The sequence below is a fragment of the Aulostomus chinensis genome, chromosome 13 (genome assembly GCF_037954235.1).
Source record: "Aulostomus chinensis isolate RoL2024-O1b breed Wild chromosome 13, RoL_Achi_v1.0, whole genome shotgun sequence".
Lineage (NCBI taxonomy): Eukaryota > Metazoa > Chordata > Actinopteri > Syngnathiformes > Aulostomidae > Aulostomus > Aulostomus chinensis.
Window position 1 is genome coordinate 14324476 of NC_141332.1, and position 20357 is coordinate 14344832.

The following is a 20357-nucleotide window of genomic DNA, read 5'->3' on the forward strand; positions in this document are numbered from 1 at the left end:
CTTCTTCTTCTCTCTCCTTGCTCTTCCTCTCATCGCTCTCACAGGTGGAAGAAAGGCACACGGAGGAATGAAAGGGACAAGATTCTAATTAGAGGAGGAGGCTGAGACAAAAGCAGGGGGATAACGAAGGGAAGCAACGATAACACATGTAAAACACAAAGCCTTAATCTTAGAGAGCGTTTGGAGGGATCTCTCATTTCTGTGAAGCGAGGCGGGGGGGAGGGGAGGGGGGGTTATGGGAACACAAGGGGATAGGATGTGATTATGAGCACAGAGCTGACAGACACAGAGATTGGCGTGTGTGTGTGTGTGTGTGTGAGAGAGAGAGAGAGAGAGAGAGAGAGAGAGAGAGAGAGAGAGTGTCTCTCCAGATATGTGTTTGTATCCCCACAGGGCCCTTGGCTTCCTCTGTTCATAGGGACCAAATTAAAAACACAGCCGTGTAAAAACATGCAGGCAATTGTACTTTCACCATTGTTGACTTATTTGGAGAAAAGTGCCACAAAGTACCAATTTACCAAAGAAACTACATCTTAATTTAACACATGTTGATTCTGTAAGTGAAGATGTTTCTTGCTTTTATCCACATTCTGTTTTTTTTCTGTAAAACAAATCAAAAAGAACATCAAGTCTGCAGCCTTGAATATATTTCGACTGCTGCCTTTCTGCTCGGCCAAAAGGAACCGCTGGCTGCTTCTCAAACTCTCCATCGTTCCCTCCAGTTTTCCTGCTCTGCATGTGGATTCTGCCTATTTACTTATTTGTGTCGCTGCTGAGCTTCCTTGACATGCCTGCTGCACCTCCGGGGTCCCTCTGCGATATGATAGGGCTCAGGGACTTTAGTTTCCCTGCCACTGCTGTGAAATTCCATTCAGATGATGAAACTGCGGTGCAGCTGTGTCTGCGCCTCACGGTGGGATGCTGGTGTCTTTGCGGTTCTCTGCAAGGTTGAGGAATATTCTCTGTGATGAAAGAGCCTGTAAATGTGCCTCTTTAGCTCGGGCCCATGCATCTTCTCACTGAGAAGCCATTGTGACTGTCATCTGTTGATGCATGCGTGTATGTGCGTGTGTATTTTGCCTTTATACGGGCTGATAAGTCAACTTGTTTAAGAGCCTCACACACACACACACACTGTAGTCAACATCGCTATACAAGTCCTTAATACCTATGAAAAGTCAATTGAGGGAACAGATGAGCCAGTTTGTCAAATTATCTCTGAGCATGTGTGGCACAAATGACATGAGTCCAAAAGATTTTTTTTTTTTCACAAATCTTGTTTTGAAGTTTGGATCGTGTGAGTCAGGGGGAGACTGAAAATAACAGCAACAGATAACCTGGCAAAGCATATTTCCACAGAGTCTTCCCTTAGGTGATGCAAGACTTTAGACAAATGTCTTGTTTGTTCACCACTGAATGGCCATCTTTCAAGGAGTGGCATGCCAGCACAAACACACACACACACACACACACACACACGGGGGAGCAGATTATTATTTTCCGCTCATGAAGTAGGTAGTGAGAATATTACAAACAAAAAAACTCTGCTGTAGCCCTGAGGTCAGACAAGGAGACAAGAGACAGCCATGTAATTGAATCCCCATCTGATAGATAGATAGATAGATAGATAGATAGATAGATAGATAGATAGATAGATAGACAGACAGATAGATAGATAGATAGATAGACAGATAGATAGATAGACGGATAGATAGATAGATAGATAGATAGATAGATAGATAGATAGACAGACAGATAGATAGATAGATAGACAGATAGATAGATAGATGGATAGATAGATAGATAGATAGATAGATAGATAGATAGATAGATAGATAGATAGATAGATAGATAGATAGATAGACAGATGGACAGACAGACAGTGTTTACCTCTGTGAGCATATGTTGGTGCGTGTTAGCAAGAGAGTGACAGCAAAGAGCCTTATCCTCCATTAATAACAGCCACTAATCCCCTGATGTGATTACCTCTCCCTCCTCTTCTACATTCCCCCTCTCCCTCCATCCTTCTACACTCTTTCTCCCATTCAACAGTGTCAGCCACTTGTCTTCCATGGCAGAGCTCAGCTGGTCCAATCCCCCTGAACCGATCCAAGACTTCCACTGTGTTCAGCTGCCAGGACGATGGAGGTGTTCCAATTTGACGCTTCTCCTCACTAGAACTCGCCTCTGGGCAGGTGTATAAAAAAAAAAAAAAAAAAGTCAGTGGCGTTAGCATTGAGAATGAAGCGCATTTAAAGAGATTAAGAGCCATGCCTCTGTTCAAAGCTCTGACACTTAATGCTTTCTGAATGAGAGGTGACGTGTGATATGAATCGTACAAGCTATGGTTTTGGATGTTCAAACGTTTATGGAAATATCTGCAAGCATTAAGGATTATGGGTGTGCAAAAGGAGGCAACAAGCATGTCAGTATAGCTATTTCTGTCCTCAATGACAAGCTGCCAAAAACATTTTTTTTTCCCCCAGCATTTGATAAACTCGCTACATCAAAATGAAGTCTAGTTGGTTTCTATGGAAACTTAGATCTCTGAGAAGGCTGAAATTTGCTTATAATCTACTCAGTGAGTTCTAAATCTCAACATATATTCCGTTTACGTATGATGCATCGCAGAGATAGCATGCATCCACAGGGTAAAACCATAATTCGGGCTGCTTTCTTTTCCAGTCTGAACAAACCTTACAAAAGTAAGGTTGGTTAATTTCATAAAGTTTTTCAAAGTTGCTTCATATTCTTTTCTCTTTTTTTACTTAAAGAAATGAGAAGCAGCAACAAGACTGAAAATGGATCTCGGTGCCTTTATAGATGCACAAAAGCATAATGCAGAGTGATAATTGAAACTGTCAGACAAATACTGTTACATTCTATGCAGACTCACACATGCACGAATATGCAGATACACACACACACACACACACACACACACACACACACACACACACACACACACTTGCACAGACTGATGCAGGTCCCTCGGGGGGAAGCGACAGTGCAGACTTGGTTTACTTGGTCTACTTAGTGATGTCTCCATGGTAACTGTTATGTCTGACCTTCAAACATGTTCACTGTGCCTTCCATCTCGCTTAGGTTGGCTAATCAGATCGCATCGACACACACAAATGCACTGCTGTCGGATCGCGCCACAAATGAGAGCTTTGTTGGAGGGGGGCTGATTTTTAGATAGCAGCTCTTCCATCGTCCTCATCTGATGATTGTTATCAGTAGCTGTAATTTTTTTAACACACTTTTTTAACTTATATTACTGATTTTAGGAATTTGCTCACTGATGGGATGAAATGCTCCCTCTGAGCTGTGTATGTATGTGTGTGTGTGTGTGTGTGTGTGTGTGTGTATGGGGGGGGGTTAAAGACTCAAATCAATTACTGCCTCTTTCATCAACAAATGAGCCCTTCCCTGACGCTCTGTATGGCTTGACAAACTGTCTCTGTGTCCCCGTCTCACTTCAGTTCAGCTCCGGGCGCTTTTCATGTTTGTTCCGCGCTCAATACTCTCATCTGCTGTGCCGCTCCAAAGTTCAGAAGGAGCTCCAGAAAGGCCAACATCTGGCAGCTCCTAAGACCCAGGGCCCTGGATTCATTTTGGGGCTGTGAGGCCTGCAGATCAGCCCCTCCTGTGGAGCTCAGCCTTTGGTGTGTGTGGTGCTGTTCATTTTCCACTTCCTGAGTGCTGCTGCCTTGATGTGGCCAGAACCATGGTACATGATTTATTACAGTACTAACGCTGTCCCCACTGCTAATACTCCCATTATTATGACCATACACACCCTCCTCCTTCCTCAATCTCCCACCTGCAGTCTCACACTGCAGCCTTCACCAGATACTGCTGACACAGCACTATGTGGTTTATATAAGGAGCGTTGCACTGATGCTTTAATGGATATTTGGTCTCACTTGAAGATGTTAAAAGAGGGCAGAGAAGTCCTCGTGATGGTGGACACGTAGAAGAGAGTACAACTCTTTACGTTCATGTCTATATGTTCCTGCCTCGAGTGGTTTACTCGTGGCAGTACAGCCCAGTAAGTTAATATTTTAGCTACATGCTCGCAAGTCCTTTCTGGCAAGTTCAAGCCAAGTCTCATGTCAGTGGCTTAAAGCCCAAGTCTTGAGTTTGTCATCTCTTCCCCCCAATTTTCTAGCTTTGCCAACTTCCAGTTATACCTTTCTCTCAGTGTAACGTTACCCAGCAGGTGGTGGCACTGAAAAATGGGTGAAATCGAGCGTCAGCGTTAGTTCTGTCAGGCCGTGGTAGTCAAGCGCTATTGGCTTTCCCATTCGTCAATCACACTGATTAATCAGCCGATCTGCAGCTGCTTAGCATCAACTGATCAAATCCCTCGCTTCTGATTGGCCCCTCTCAAACTTAAATGGCACCCAGCCTCAACTCACCACTGCTAGCTTCTGGTTCATGCTGCTCTGTCTGCTGCTACAGTTGCTCCTGCTCGCAACTTGCTACCCCCCAGCTCCACCTTGTTGTGTATAACATGGCATAGATCGTTTCATGTCATGTTGCTTCTCTGTTCATGGGGGTATAATTGCTCTTCCGTTTAAAACTGGGAGAACCTTCCCTCATGCTGCTGGTCCCGTTTCAGGGTGCTCATGAAAAATTATCAGGGGACTCCTCTGAACAGAGCCGTACGGCCAATTTGTACTATAATAAACAAATCAAGCTCATTATCATCTCTTGTGTTACTTGACGTGAATGGACCTGACAGAATTATAGTCATCATGGAAACATAACACCAATCTAATCAAGTTAGCATCCCACAAAGCTAGTTGCAAGCTAACGTACAGCAGGTGCAACTGAGCTAACTTTAAACATGTTTGCTAACATCAGCGCTTTTGCATCAAGTAGTGACTCTTCTATTTGGATGACAGGTGCTTCGTACATTTTATCAGCATTTATTTTTTTGTTCCAAAATAAAATTGTTCACGAGCCCCAAAGACAAAGTCAAGTCTCAATTCCCGTGTGCACCACTTAGGTGTTTCTTAAATCTCAGACTCCATATTTCCTAATCAAAGTCATCCAAAATTGCATCCCAATTTTTTGTAAGTAAGATGAATAAAAGGAGAGCGGAAGGGAGATGTGTGGAGGAAAAACACCAGAGCAAGAGGGCGTTTGAGTAAGCTGAGCCTGAGTGAGGAGGCAGAAGGGGAAAAAAGTCGAAAGAGAAGGGCAGTGGACAGTGGAAGTGAAGGGTCCAGAGATGAGAGGAAGTTCTTGTGGTGGAGGGATGTGGTGGAGCTCTGTTTACAGGCCACAATCACACGGTTTACTGTGGCTTTGACTGTCAGCAAGTCTCAGTCCATGCTGGTTTACCTCTGCAAACCAATAATCAAGCAATATTTACACCACAGTAAAGAAAATTAGTCAATATCTCAGGAAGTGCAAGACTTCAGTAAACAAATACAACAACTTCCCCGTTTAAAAAAACACATCCAAACAAGTCAGACAGGAAACAAATGGGCTTTTTAAGCCCCCATTCATTCATACACAAGTTGTTTCACATATGAACACATACAAACATCGATCTTTGTACCCTGTGCCTCCAACTCCCACCCCACCCACCCCCTATGATCACCCATTAGTGGGGGACTCCCCTCACAAGCAGCTGCCCCAAAGAGGGATCAAATCTCCTCAGACAATTAAGAGATTTGCAGGACAGATGGATGTAAATCCAGCTGGCTGCAGCGTCTGCCCCCGAGGACAAACGAGGAGGGGAAAATATGATCGAGCTGGAAATCACTGGTGGAACTGTAGCGCCCTCTTGTGGTTGCCGGTGGATACCAGAAGATTGTAAGTGACTATAATTAAATGTTGCCTGCGTAATTGTAGTTCTTTTTCAACGATGGATCTCAACTGGTTCAAATGTATTTATTTTGTTGTTTTAAAATCGATTGTAACAGAACATTCTGTCGTTTTTAGTCATTCAAGATTCATGTTGCTATTTTAAATTGAATACCCAAACAGAATGTTGTCTTGTATGTGAGGTTTGAATGGTTCATTAATAGGAACACACACTCTCTGTGGAGCACTGATTACAATAAAGGACGGAAATCCTTCACTTTCGCAAAGGTTAAAAAGAACTTTAAAACAAAATCAAAAAGGTTATAAATGCACATAAACATGACTGTGAAGGTTTATTGTCAAGAGCGGAAAACAAACTATCACACGTGTGTCGGGAAGTTAAAAAAAAAAAAGAACCAACATCCGATGAATCGGATCATTAAATATATTGTTAAAGATAAAAGAAAACCAGTCAAATTGCAACATTTTAATACCGTTTAAATCTTATTGCGTTAAAAAAAAAAGCAATGTTAATTCAAGTTTTTCAAAGAAGATTCTACAAGATTTGGCTTCTTTCCTAATAGAGAAATTCATCTTTTTGCAAAGATTTGAAATATTTCCTAAAAGTGTCTCACAGCTCTTGTAGCGGCTGAGAGCCTGTGTAACGTACAGCTCCTCTGGCCATCCACCTGCAGGCGCGGGAGAGGAAAATCCATCAGACTGATTTTAACTGCTGTGAGTAAAAACTAACACCATCCTGTAAATAGTGCAACCACTCACAAGCTCAGGCTGCCTTTTTTCTGTTGTATCCCTGCGAAGAGAGAAGCAGAGACACAGATAAGAGCCTGCTTTTGGCCTTGAACTGAAGCAACACCGTTACCTGTACTCACGTCGCAGCTGCCAGGGCATTACCATGGCGACGATCAATACGAGCAGCACCACTGGAACCACGATGGCAACGAGGCGACCACCCTGGCTCTCCCTAACGGTCACCTACACGACGGAGGAGACGTCAGCTCATTCATATCTCACAGCTGCAAGTCAGTGTTGCGTGTTTGTTTGTTAGTGATTATTGGAGGCTGTCACACTTACAGTGGCGTGAATTGATGGCGTGGTAGAGAAAATGTCCCTCTGATGACCTGTGACACCGCAAAGGGAAGCAGCAAGAGGAAGTTCTGAGAATGCTCATAATTTTACAGTCCCTCACCCTGGGTTCTTTCTCTCCTCTTCCCTCTTTTTCTTCTTCTTCTCCTCCTTCTTTTTCTTCTTCTTGTTTCCGCAGTTGAATGTACGAGCTGCTTAAGTGTGCAGAATGATCTAGAGTCTAGAAGACTGTTTTCATATTTCTTCTCTGAGAATGATATTTTGAGACGCCGTGGGTTTAGGAGCATGATTTGTGATCTAGTCAAAGATTGACTGAATGGACCTCAGGGTCAAGCAAGCAACGTCTCATTCACCTGCACCTTTTTGTTATGTTGAATCTTTACGGAAGGTGAGAAGACTAGAAGTAGGTTCCCTCGGGCTTAGAAGTGGTAAGATCACTACCTCTTTGCTCATACAACTGTGTCACAGACACGTATCACAGCTCGTTTCATTGTTTACGCCTGAATATGAGGGCGTCTGCGTGTTCAGGTACAACGCTTTTTACAATATTTCTCCTGTGGCATGAGGATCTGTGGTTATGTCAGCATACAATCATGGTTTCTGCTGCTTACAGGACTTTCACAGTCATTAATAGATCCAATTATTAGTAGTCACGTCTTGAGTTCTATAGCTGATATGAATGTTATTGTTTTTAGTTGTGTATCTAAGTCTCTCTCTCTCTCTCTCTCTCTCTCTCTCTCTCTGTTGAGTCCTGGGTCTCTTAAAATAAATAGGAGAGTTTGGTTCTTGACCTTGTACAGCGTCATAAGATCAAATGTTGTTACATGATGGTATATATATATATATATATATATATATATATATATATATATATATTAAAAAAACGACTCTAAATTCTGTCTAGTATCCCACTCTGTAGTAGGCGGGGTCAAGAGAGTCAAAGAGGATCTAAAGGTGATGAGAAAAAGCCGATTTTAGCAGTAAACCTGCATGTACGCAACACTGGTATCGCCTCCATGATGCATCACAACAACACACATATAAAACTGAGGATTCAAAAAAACAGAGTACCTGTTTCTTCAGTCCTGAAGGTGAGGACATTGCTGGCTCTACTGGTGCCCAGACTGTTTTTGGCGAACATGCGGATGTTGTAAGTTGAGGGATTCATCTCGATTATCGTTGCTTTTGTCCTGTTGGGGCTGAAGTCTACAACCATCTTTCTATAGTCCCAAGAGGCTGGGGGGGGGGGTTAGCGATGAAGGAAAATCTCCATTCATGGATTGAATCCTGCAGACAGTTTTGTTTTTTACTTAACTTGATGTCTCTCTTACCGTTCACAGCTTTATACTCCAGGAAGTAGCCAGTAATTGGGCTGCCTCGGTCTGACCCAGGAGTCCAAACAAGGGAAATTATATTATCTTTGACCTCCTTTATCTCAACTGCTGGGGGATCCGGGCCAACTAAGAGACACATAGAAGACAGCTTTAGCAAAGAAAAATCACTGATGTTCTGGATTTCCACGCAGGTGTGTGTCTGTGTGTGTGTGTGTGTGTGTGTGTGTGTGTGTGTGTGTGAGAGAGATTTTCAGCTTCCTTGGATCAGGATCATCATACATTCTGTCTCCCCTCAAAAGAGTTTAGTCAATCCACAAGAGGCTAAAACCTCACCCACACTGTACCTGAGGAGGAGCTTGTCGTGCTTCCTTCCCATGCTGCGCTCCAAGGAACAGCAGTTGTGTGAACTTGGGTCAGAGTGGGGAAAAAAAAAAGTTCTAGTCAGAGATTAAAATGTGAAATCATAAACAAAGCCTATATTTGTTGTATGGAATTTCACTGTACCCGCAATGACATTTGAGGTGTCTTCTATCAACGAGGTGACAGAGGACGTAACCAGACTAGTTGCTGGTGTTGACGTTTTATGAGCTTAAAAGTAGAAAAGAAGACATTTCCCAAACATACAGTATCTGTCATTACAATGATAACCAGAATTCATCTTGTCTTCCGAGCCTTACCCTCATCCAGAGTGGAGCAAAGGGGCGCGGTGGAGGCAGGTCCCACCCCTGCATTTGTTTTGGCCTGTATAAGAACACCGTACTTGGTAGCGGGCTTCAGATGGCTCAGAACGATGCTTTCTAGTTCCTGAGTGGCTGTCACAGTTTGGTGCTGCCACCGTTTGAAGTGTCTGCCTGCAGGGTCGTACTCTCTGTAGCTGATGCTGTAACTCCGCAGAACCCCGTTTCTGAGCTCAGCCCTCGGAGGCTAGTCAAGAGAAAACAATGAATCTTTAATAAAGGCGTGACGGCGGTGGAGCACATATGCAAATCCCTTGCTTAAGAACTAACATCACACGGTGAAAGTTCCCTGTTCCAGGTGAAAGCACTGAAACAGTTTCACCTGATGTACACGTGTATAATCATGGAAGTGCCTGGACACTATGACCGCTCGCTCACATGAAATGGGGACGTTTATGTAGTTGAATGCAAAGTTGATCATGACTGTTTTGTGTCAATCATGCAAAGATTAATCAGCTTATCTTTCTTCTTTGAATTTAACCATAGTTTGGTTTGAAAAAATTCGAGATAATAATTTTAAGAAAAAAACGTATGAAATAAAACGTTTATTTCTTCCGACTCCTAGTTGAAATTCCGACGTATTGAGAATGAAATAAAAAAATTCTACAGTGAAGGACTAGAAAGCAGACGATCATCACATCAACGACGGTGGAGCTGTGAAATGTTTTTATGAATGAAAACAACCAAGAATAACTTTCAAAATAGTTACTAAATCATTTTCTGTCGGCTGATGAACTGCTTAATCAGTTCATCGTTCATTTTAAATATACTTCCTGTAATATCATTATCACTTCAATTATTATTATTATTATTAGTCTATAGAAAATATAATGTTTGCGTGACTGGAGTAGGAAGTACCTTCAGTGTGTAAATATCACATTTAAAGTCACATGGACCGAGTGGTGTTATACACATAATTCAGTATCTCTCTCTTTTTTGTAAACATGTAAAAGATTTTCTAAAATTGATGCTCAGACATTTTGATAAAATTGCAACTCTACCTTCCATGTGACCTTGATACTTTGAGAAGTGAGAGCTTCGAGGCGCATGTCCAGGGGCGGGCCTTCAGGCGCTAAAGGTAGTAGAGGTCCAGATATCACAATATCTTACTGTCGCTACTTAGAATCTTTAGTAATTCTGAATGGAAGAGGAAATGATGCTACCTGCTTCTTTGGTTGTAAAGGAAAGAACATTACTGGCGTTGCTCGCGCCCTGACTGTTGACGGCAAACATGCGGATGTTGTAGCTCTTAGCTGGACGCAGATCCACCAGAGTCACCTGAGTCAGGTCAGCATTCGCCAAGTCAGTTTTCACCGCCGTATCCCAGAGTGCTGCGCGGCAGACAGGTACGCGTAATAAGAGCCACGCACGGGGCAAAGTGATCCAACCAGTAACAACGAAGCTGATTTGGAATGATAATCTACCCTGTTTGCTCTTGAGGTCGATCTGATAGTGAGTGATGGGTCTGCCGCCATCAAACACAGGAGTCCACCCCACAGTGACGGTCCTCTCCCTCACCTCGTGCACCTCCGCCCTCAGGGGGTTGGGACACACTAAAAGAGGAAGAAGTGTTCGGTAATGGGTTGTAAACAACAAACTTTACATAATCAACTCATCTTTTATTTTATTTGCAGCCTCTCAAATCCTAATCTTCGTCCCGTGGAAACCATCTTTTTGTTAATATCTTTAAAAATCATTCAAAAATGAAAACTGCATAAGTTCGAATTATCAGGGAATTAAAAAGAAAAGCAGCTGCGCTCCAAATGTGATGACTGATGTTTTCTTTTCTCTCCTCCAAGAGAGTTTAATATCGCCGGTCTCACCTGGTACCACGGTCAGAGTCAGCTGGTGTTTCTTATCATTAAACCAGCCGGGGACCTCCACGCGGCAGCCGTACATCCCTGAGTCACTCTCCTGCGCCTGCCTGATGGTCAGCGAGACATCCCCCTCAGCGATTTTACCCATGAGCAGATAACGCTCGGACAGCCTGCTGACCACCGATCCTCCATCTGACCTGATCACTTGATTGGCACATCCTCTGCTGGGGATGGCCCCCCGGCCCCAGCATGCAAACAGCTTACCATAGTACAGAGCATCATATTTGCACGCTAACGTGACATCATCGCCAACGTGTGCTTCCACCTTTGCTGCAGCAACGCAGCCTGAAAAGCAAGAAAAGTCGGTCGATAAAGAACGGAAGCATCAGTTGAAGTACTTGAGCACGATCGCGGTCTCTTACCACGCAGCAGACAAAGAAGAGTGCAACAGAAACGCAGCTGTCTGCTGACAAATAAAATCATCCTAAAACGGAGACACGGCCAGTCGAGGGATCCACCTGCTGCGCGACACTGAGCCAAACCGCAGTGTGCTTCCAGACTTGAAAAGTTTCTGAATCACATGACTTTGTTCATGATGTGTAAACAATTCGGCAGGGGTGGAGGGACACACAAGAGGTCAGTTTCCCTTTCTGAGGTTTTGGTTCCTCGTCGTGACAAATTGTTTCAAGTTGATGAATCAAGGTTATCAACAAAACGCCCTCTCAACAAATGTCTCTTACAATATGATCGTTAGTAGCCAACGAGGAATGTGGAACTGAAGGGTCAGTGATTCACAAACGCGTACAGCAGCCGATAATGAAGCCACGGGTTTTATCAATCGACTGGTACAACCTTGTTATCTGAAAGGATTTAAAACATTGCCAACTTTGTCCGTCAGCAGTCATTTTTGCACTTGAAACATTTGTTTTGAACTCTGGGAAAGTATTTGAGACTGAATGAAATTTTCCAGACACCCACTCAAAATAGACCGGATACAAGTAAACCAGTTTTAAACAATACATTTTAGATATTTGGAACCCCCCCCCCCCCTTCATTCTTATTCTGTCAAAGACAAAAACAGAGAGTCTGGTTATCTGGGGGTTAATGGACTTTAGTATCTGTCTTAGACTGCTGAGTAAACGTTTTAGATGTGAAGAAACTCAGGACACGACTTCCTCTTAGAGCTCTCCCAGGGGAACGTGCGGAACTTACAGATTCAAAAACCTGTCTTCAAAATCTATTTTCCATGTTAACTTAATTAGATCCATCGTCGTCTTCCGCTTATTCCTTACTAGTAAGGGTCGTGGGGGGGCTGGAGCCTATCCCAGCATCTACGGGCGAGAGGTGGGGTTCACCCTGGACAGGTCACCAGTCCATCGAGACAGACAACCATTCACACTCACAGTCACACCTACGGTCAATTTAGAGTATCAATCAGCCTCGTCCCCTCTTGATGTCTTTGGACTGTGGGAGGAAGCTGGAGTACCAGAGAGAACCCACACAGGAACAGGGAGAACATGGAGGCTCCACACAGAAAGATCCCGCGCCCGAGCCGGGACTCGAACTCGGAACCTTCTTGCTGTGAGGCCGCAGTGCGAACCACTGCACCACCGTGCAGCCCAATTTAATTAGATACAGGATGCAAACATTTTTTAAAAAAATTGTGATCCTTTACTCAAGGAGGCAATACTGGACCATCTGCAGAGTAACTAACTACACTACAAGTATAGTGGGGTAAAAACTGCAATATTTCCCTCCGTGGTGAAGTTCAAATATAAAGTCCAGTTCATTTTTGTCACTTTTCCAACTGTGCTGGTTTTCATCACAAGGCCTCATTTCAGTTGTTAATCTTAATCTAAGAACAGCAGGATTATTTTTGGCCTCGTTTTAACCAGCGTGAGATGCTGTTAATTGGATCTATTTATAAGCTTCATCTCTCGACTAAAGTTCGGTTTAGTTTTAATCTTTCGTTTACTGAGTTTTAGGCTCGATGTACACGGAGAAATTTGAGAGCGTCGTTGACAAATATTTACACTTCAGCTCTTAACGGGGAAATGAACACTGGTAAAAAGCTACAAACATAAAAAAAACTGCTCCAGTTTAGAGTGAACGGAAAGAAAATACATAAAGCCTGGTAGAGTTTAGTTTAGTCACCTTGTGTTTATGTGTTGTCACTCAAATTCTTCTAAGTTAAGAAACTAAGTTTTCATTTGGATGACCAACTTTTTAAAAAACAAACAAACATACATACACATCATTTGTAGCGGATTTTCTTCAACTTCCGTATTAAATTGAGGTCAACAGAGATACAAATGCTTTCACAACATTGTACAGCTAAATCTTCCCAGATTAAAAAAAAAAATCAAAAACAAAGCAGAATTCACCATATTTATCCCTTATATAATCTAAAAAAAAAAAAAAAAAATTTAAACAAAACCCTGATTAAACAGGAGCTGTGGCACAAACCTTTTTCAAAGTGGAGCACAAAGTTTTTCTTAATCATATTTGTTCACAGGTAATCGCTTCAGACTGAAACCGAACAAAACGGGTCGAAAAGGAAAGCAGATTATCATCACTGCATATTTGTCTGAGTTGACCCCCCCCCCCCCCCGACAACCTTGGTTGAGACATGCAAGTTTAAAAATTGTGATTTTTATCACAAAGAGGGAAAAATATGGTGGAAACACCTATTTGTGTGGAGGTGAAAACATATATGAATGTATTCCTGATAAAATCTCCTCCACCTGTTTTAGTCATACTGCAGCACGTCCAGTAGGGGGCATTGTGTCCATTTTGCCAAGTAAAGTGGAAAGAAATAAAAGAAAAGAGAATTCATTCATCTATTCTCAGACCCATTTGGCCCCCTCCTCTGAGAGGAACGCGACCCTGTGAGCTGCTGCCGCTGCTCTGGAGGACCTGACATTTGTTTTTCTGATTAACAGATTTAAAAAGGTTTCTCTGCAAGTGAGAAAACATAAATAAATTAAACACAAGAGCCAACAAATGTCATGACGGAAACTTTTTCACACACTTTTGTAACGCTGACCACCGTTGTATCGTTTGGCTGATTTTATACGTTCTGTATCCACCATATTGTACAACACACACTTCATGTCAGGAGACATTTTTTTAAAAAGAAAAATAACTGGTTTTGCGCGCCTCTCTACAGTATGCCCATATAAGGGCACAAAATTGCAGTTGCGTAATATTTACAGCATTGTTTTTAACCTTCAATAACATTAATATTCTCAAACAGCAAGACCAGCTCCGTATCTTTAACTGTTCAATACTTTTAACGTGTCAAATTAATCAGAGTGAGTCACCAGCAATAATCCATACATCACACTTGGGGAGAATAAAGACGAGGATTATGATTGTGGTTCAGGAGGAAAATAGATGCTGCCCTGCCAATGTTCCCCACTCCCAGGAAGGCTTTGAATTTCAACTGCAATGAAAACCAAGCACATCGCACAGCGAATGATAAACGCCTCATAGTCTCAAATTTTTTCCATAAAACTGAAATACATCTATGTCGGAAACTGAAATATTGCTTTGTACTCACTGTATCTCACAGCCAGCTTTAGGCTCGCATTCCTGCACAGTTACATTAAGTTGATCGTATATCTCACTGTATTCTTCCTCCCTGAAGAGACGACGCCTATTTATTTAGAAAACACGTTCTTTAAGAGGGTTATTGGTGCCAGAGCCTGGATTATAGATGAATAAACCCACGGCGTCAGCTGTAACTGATTACATCCTCTTTCACATTCAGACGTTGAAAACACTCACGTAAGAGTAAGCTGTACATCACCAGACTGTAAGAAGTTTGAGGCTTAAAATGGTCCGTATTTTCACTTTTAAACATGATTAAGGCTTAAAAGTGTTTTAAAAACAATCAAATTCATCGCATATTTCCATTTTGTCCAGGACAAACATTTAAATTGCTCAAATCCAAATACATTTTAGAAGGCGTGTGAGCAAATGAAGAGGTGGATTTTTTTTTTCTTTTTAATTTATATTCATTCAGAATTTTCACTTTTCACAGGCAGCGATGGCCCTCACGCTAAAACAAGCCAGTCATAACACAGGTCGTAAAAATCTCACAACGTGATCGGTTGATCAGCGTGATTTAATAAACATATACTACTGTGGTGACGTCATGTGCGGTACCTGACATTCTATTTTTACATAAGCGGCAAGGGAGCGATTAATTGCATCAACTGTAGTTGTTCTTTCTATAATTAATTGATCTAATTCATTAGTTCCTGGGTTTACTGACATATCATAAAGACTGTGTCTGGAAAGCGGATAATCCAAAGACAGGAAACAGGTGGTTTTGCAGAATCTTGCAAGAAAAACAACACATAATACTGAATAAATAATCCCACTGAACGATGTGGACGACCTTTACCTTCCACCACGTCTTAGATTCTAGTTATTGATCCATCCTGAGAGCTCGATGCCGCGGCCGTCCGTGGAGGAGAGGATGTTTTTGAAATTCAGTACTTTCCTTCATGCCAAACCTGAGTGCCATGAGTTTGTGCGTCAAAGTGTCACTGTCCATCTAGGAATATCCTGAGTGTGTAGTGGAGGGCAGGAGTTGATCAAGGCACGTTGCAATTGTCCATCAAAAACGTGAAGCCTTCAAAGGCATCCACACTGCTCTGCACCCACGGGCCCGCAGAAGCAAGACAACAACAACAACAACAAAAAGCACAAAATATCGACTCACCTTGGGTCAGGAAAGAGGAAAAAAATAAACACACGTGTTTGTGTGTGTGTGTGTGTGTAGGCTTTTATATAACAGTGTCCTGAAGAGAGGTTACAATCAATCACTACCACCACACACAAACACACTCACACACACACACACATTCAGCTCATGTATCGTGAGGTTTCAACTTCCTGTTCATGAATATTAGGACACAACTCAGAACAGTTCAACAAGCTCCTGGGTCATATTTACATTTGGGGTTCACATGTCAGGGTTAAGCAAGTAAACTTTTAATGGCCGAACTTTATCTAAAACGTCCGTTTACACATGAAAATAAACTGATGAACCCACACCAAAATGCACCAGCTTATCTCATCACATACTAAAATTAGTGACAAGCTACATGTTTTAACAGCACGTCAACATTATTTCAAACTTATTCTACAGTTGTCACGTATTTCAAGCAAATTTCCGTAACTTAAAAAAAATAAATTTTGGCTATATTTGATTTTTTTTTTTCTTTTTAAATCTCATTCCTTGCGGGATGACCACAAGTTTATTATAATAAACCTGCGCAAAGATCAATCAAACAGTGAGTGCACACACCACTGCCAAGGCCGGATGAGGATTAATTCCAAAATCGAATAGACTGTTCCTGAAATTCTATTATCCAACAAAATCTCAACTGAAACCATCCGCATCTTTTTGATTTACGCAGCTTGAGCAGACAAACCATTGCTGGTGATCCCATTAGCTCCCTGGCAAAGGTAACCCCCCCCCCCCCCACACACACACACACACCCCCAAAATAAGACACTAAGTGATGAAATACCATGAATATGTAGGTGTTATATACTGACATAAGCAGTATTTCCCACTGAGGTCTTAAAAAAAGAGAAAATCAATTATGTCATTCTGGGCTTTTACAATCCTCTTCACTGCTTAAAGACTCAAACATTTTTGGACTGAACCCCCCAGGGATCATTAAACTTCTCATCTGTCTTCAGCGGCACCAGCGTAGCAGTAGTTAACACTGGAGGTTTTTTTGTCGTAATTTGGCAGCGACTGGTTGTTTTGAGGAAGAGTTCTCCCTGCTGATCCTGGATGAGTCCCCATTCAATCCCAGTGATGCTTGTCAGACCTTACCTTACTCAGTTTGGTTCGTTTGACCTCCTGTTAAACCTCTCTGGTCAACCTTCCCTCACTCAATCTCAGAATTAATAAGGTCTCTCTACAAGATCTGATTAGGTTTAGGAGACATTTTAAAAGGTTTCAGGAAGGCTCAGTTTCCAGTTTATGTTCAGGTTCTTTCTAATAGAACAAGTCAAAGAACAGGAGGTCTTTATCTTCAGCAGATGTTTGTTGTTGGGTTATTTTTATCTCTTTGTGTGAGTGTTCGTATTGATAGCATTTTACAAGTGTGACCAGCTTACAGGCTGCAGCAAAAAACATTACAGTTTATTGTGAGAGTTGTAAAAGCTTTAATGAATACCTGAACGGTCAGTAGAAGCGAGGAAGCCAGCCAGGCTTCTGCAGCACTTGAAGATGGATGGTAGAATAAAGAGGAAAGTTGGAGCAGAGAGGGAGGGAGTGCCGCAGCCTGCAGATCAGTCAGAGATGAAAACAGAGACGCTAATGTAGCTAACGTTACCGTTAGCTAACCCTCAGAGCCTGAGAGACAGTTTGAATGAAAACTCACAACCTTCTTCTATCGAAATGCTCACAATGACTTTATCATTGTTACATAAAAAACACAAAGAACAAAATAAAAACAAGAAAACACGACGTGAAATTTCGAATGACATACGAACGAGAATTGTATAATCAGAGAAAGCAATTTTCAATGTTTCTTGAACTGAGGTACCCAGTTGTGATGATCTTAAACTGTTTTCATTCTTGCTAAAAAGTTAAATTATTGCATCACAACATATCAAAGCAAACAGTTAAAAGACACTTTCACACAATTCTGCTTTGTTTCTCTGGGTGATAAATTAGTCTCATTAATCCAGAATAAAATCATAATTTAGCAGTAAAAAGACAGGGACAGATTTCCCTGATTTTCTTTGAATAGTGAAGACTGGTAACTTATTACATAATATGATAAGAGTGTATATTGGTACATGACTCGTTAGTTTAGGTTTTACATGCATTAGATTTTACTTGAAAGGAAATTCACTCAAAAACGTTTTTGTATCAAACATTTCCCCCAGCAGGGGGGCCCTTCAGGCTGCGTGTCTAGGGGCTATTCAGATACACCACGTGTACTTCAAATACTTCAAGAACAGTCTTCAATTTGCCTTGTGTCTGCCCTGCATCTGCATTTTAAGACACATTGAAACTCCAGCAATTGAATCAAAAGGTTCATCAGGGAGCTTTTAAAAACAGTAATCGTACTCTGGTGCAGACCTGTACAGTCAGACCAAGATCACCTCTCTCAAGTGTTCTTGGTCCAATTCCAAGCAAACTCTGGAGTGATTCAGTTTCAGTGAGAGCCCAATTAGATCCTGGTCTGACCCACTTGCAAGAGTCAAACGGAATGCAGTGGATTATGAAAAAACAACAGGTCTCATGACAACTTGGACTAACTGCTGACGTCCATGTTTGCTGGACATCTGAGCCAAACTCCTGAGAGCTGGGGCCCCTCAGCAAATGGATTTTTTTAAAAACTGTATCTACTTGAATTTATGCATTTGTTTGAAACCAAACCAGACTAAATAAAAAACTAACCAAATGTATCAATTTCAGTCTGGTGGACATGATGCTGTGTGAGTGCCCTTTTACCCTCGTTTTGGAAGCATTTTAAGGAATAAAAGTCTGTGAGTGTACATGAGGACACCAGACCAACCGAAGAATAATATTTTGTCTTTGCCAGCATTTATCTGCCCTCGGCTCACCTCTGTCAGATCTGTCTCCACCTCCACTTGTCAACGCCATTGAGCTTCTACGGTTCTCCGTTGATCACTGTCCACCTCCTCCCACACTGACCTCCTGTGTTTCGTCACTGTCAGACTCTCCTTCACTGTTAAACTCTGAGGTCTATCTGTGGTTAACTTTTTAAAAAGGGTGGTGGTGCTGGTGGTGGTGGGTGTCTCTCGCTCAAATAACCAATTATGATCTGTCGTATCTTCCTGCGGTGTTATTTTTCTTAGATAAATGTTAGTGTGCAGGACCTCTAAGCCCATTGTTCCCACCATAAACCCTCGTGGTTACAAGGTTAAACAGTGCCGTCGTCTGAAGGGAGTATTGTTTACTCTGATTTCCTATTTGGGTTCAAATCTGAGCCTTTGTCAAACCACTGTGCAGATAAAGGTTTAAAAATGGCTTTTAGAGCTGAAAAACTGGTTTGGTCGGCAGCCAAAGAGGGAGCGCTGACAAATCTTTTCCTGAGTGACTTATGCTGATGTCTGATAAACTCAGGACCAAACAGAAATGAAGAAGTGAGACTGCGGAGGTCAGAGTCTGTGTCGCTGTCTGCGTGCTCGGCCTTTATTTCTGGATCACAACTGCACACATGAAAGGCTGATCTTCATTTCATCTCCGAGAGATGTTCAATCAATGAAGAAGAAGAAGAATTACACACTTACATAAGACGTATGTCATAGATTCATTCTTTGTCAAGGACTCCAAAGGTGATACGTCACAGCGGTCGGACCGCAGAGAGCATTGATTTGCAATATTGCTGACACCAGAAAATCCATTCTTATACTTTCAGAGCACAAATATGCTGAGCCGCCAAACTAACCATCAAATGACCTCCACTCGGTAAATGAGTGTGTCGGGTGAGACGCAAAACTCCTGCGAGAGAGAATATAGGACAACCAAGATGTCCGTACACCCCCTTCCACCACGTGTGTACCACTGCACCCATCAGGTTTAAGAGGGACACAGATATGTGATGTCTGATCAGCATTATTATTTAGCATTTAAATAAAAAGAATCACAAAAACCTCTGCTTATTCCTAGGTTCAAGTTGCCCCATTCACTTCTTGGTTGCGGTATTTTTCTCTCCTCACCTTTGATGACAGCTTGTGTTGCCTCCATTTGTCATCGCCGTCAGCGAGATAACATAAAAAAAAAACAGAAAAAACACCTCTCGGCTGCTGGAGTGTATGTTTTTCCTCCTGATATTCAAGTCTCGGCCATTGCAAACACCCCTGGAAATGTTTTTCCTCGCTGATCTTAAGAGATATAGTTCCTCAGCTGGCCGCAGTTATGTGCAGGTGTAATCTTGGACCCCAGAGAATAACCCCAATAAGGTGGGAACTGATATTTACCAAGTTTGCATCCAAATGTAAATTTAGTCATAAGCAACTGTAAATAATAGGATAATTAGCTTTAAAACAGACTCATTTTTTTGTGGGATTTAGTAAATTAGAAATTATTGCCTGCGTTAAAATCGTTCAGTTTCTGTCTAAAACTCGATCTGATTGAATTTCGTGTACTTTTCTTACTGTCAGTCTCGCTGTGTTTATTCCTTATTTGTGCCTCAAGAGCTGATCTGAGTGTGTATGTCTGCGTGCGTGTGCACATGATTCATACATGATGGATTTATAGCTGCCGCTCCCTACGATTGTGGATCCCCGGCCCTTTCCCCACTTATTTCCCACCCTCATCCAATCTGAGAGTGTGTCTCAATGTCCCCCTCCTCTCTCCTATTAATATCCCACCAGGGAGAGCAGAGCTCAGGGGGGAGTTTGGGACCGGAAACACCTCCGAGCACTCCTGGAAGACACAGAACTGAATATGGGTGAAAAAAAGGGAAATAAAGGCAAGAGACTGAAGCAAGAATTGAATGGATGTGTGAAAGAGGATTAGAGAGCATGTTTAA

At 42.2% G+C, this 20357-nt stretch overlaps 1 protein-coding gene across 4 annotated transcripts; it reads right to left on the bottom strand.

Annotated features, from left to right (window-relative positions):
• Positions 1-5633: 5633 nt before the first annotated feature.
• Positions 5634-19591, bottom strand: LOC147251007 (cell adhesion molecule DSCAML1-like). 4 transcript variants are annotated; one of them, XM_086221495.1, is made up of 14 exons: positions 19543-19591; positions 17022-17129; positions 10423-10551; positions 10162-10329; positions 10000-10070; positions 8939-9185; positions 8766-8849; positions 8606-8668; positions 8259-8387; positions 7999-8163; positions 6916-6962; positions 6714-6816; positions 6604-6634; positions 5634-6512 (listed from the first exon to the last, which is right to left on the bottom strand). In XM_086221495.1, the coding sequence occupies exons 1-14, from the start codon at positions 19568-19570 to the stop codon at positions 6455-6457; spliced, it is 1431 nt and encodes a 476-aa protein (XP_086077621.1). In that variant the 5' UTR covers positions 19571-19591; the 3' UTR covers positions 5634-6454. The 4 variants fall into 4 exon arrangements, with proteins under 4 accessions (XP_086077621.1, XP_086077620.1, XP_086077619.1 ...); XM_086221494.1 differs by lacking the exon at positions 19543-19591 and adding an exon at positions 18424-18709; XM_086221492.1 differs by lacking the exons at positions 17022-17129; positions 19543-19591 and adding exons at positions 10822-11160; positions 11238-11492 and having other exon boundaries at positions 5638-6512.
• Between the last annotated feature and the right edge of the window lie 766 nt (positions 19592-20357).

Coding starts and splice junctions, on each gene's coding strand:
- LOC147251007 (XM_086221492.1), bottom strand. CDS start 11,298: ATGATTTTATTTGTCAGCAGACAGCTGCGTTTCTGTTGCACTCTTCTT. Junction 10,552..10,821: donor GACTCTGACCGTGGTACCAG/GTGAGACCGGCG, acceptor TTCCTCTTTTAG/TGTGTCCCAACCCCCTGAGG. Junction 8,850..8,938: donor TTGCTCCACTCTGGATGAGG/GTAAGGCTCGGA, acceptor TCTACTTTTAAG/CTCATAAAACGTCAACACCA.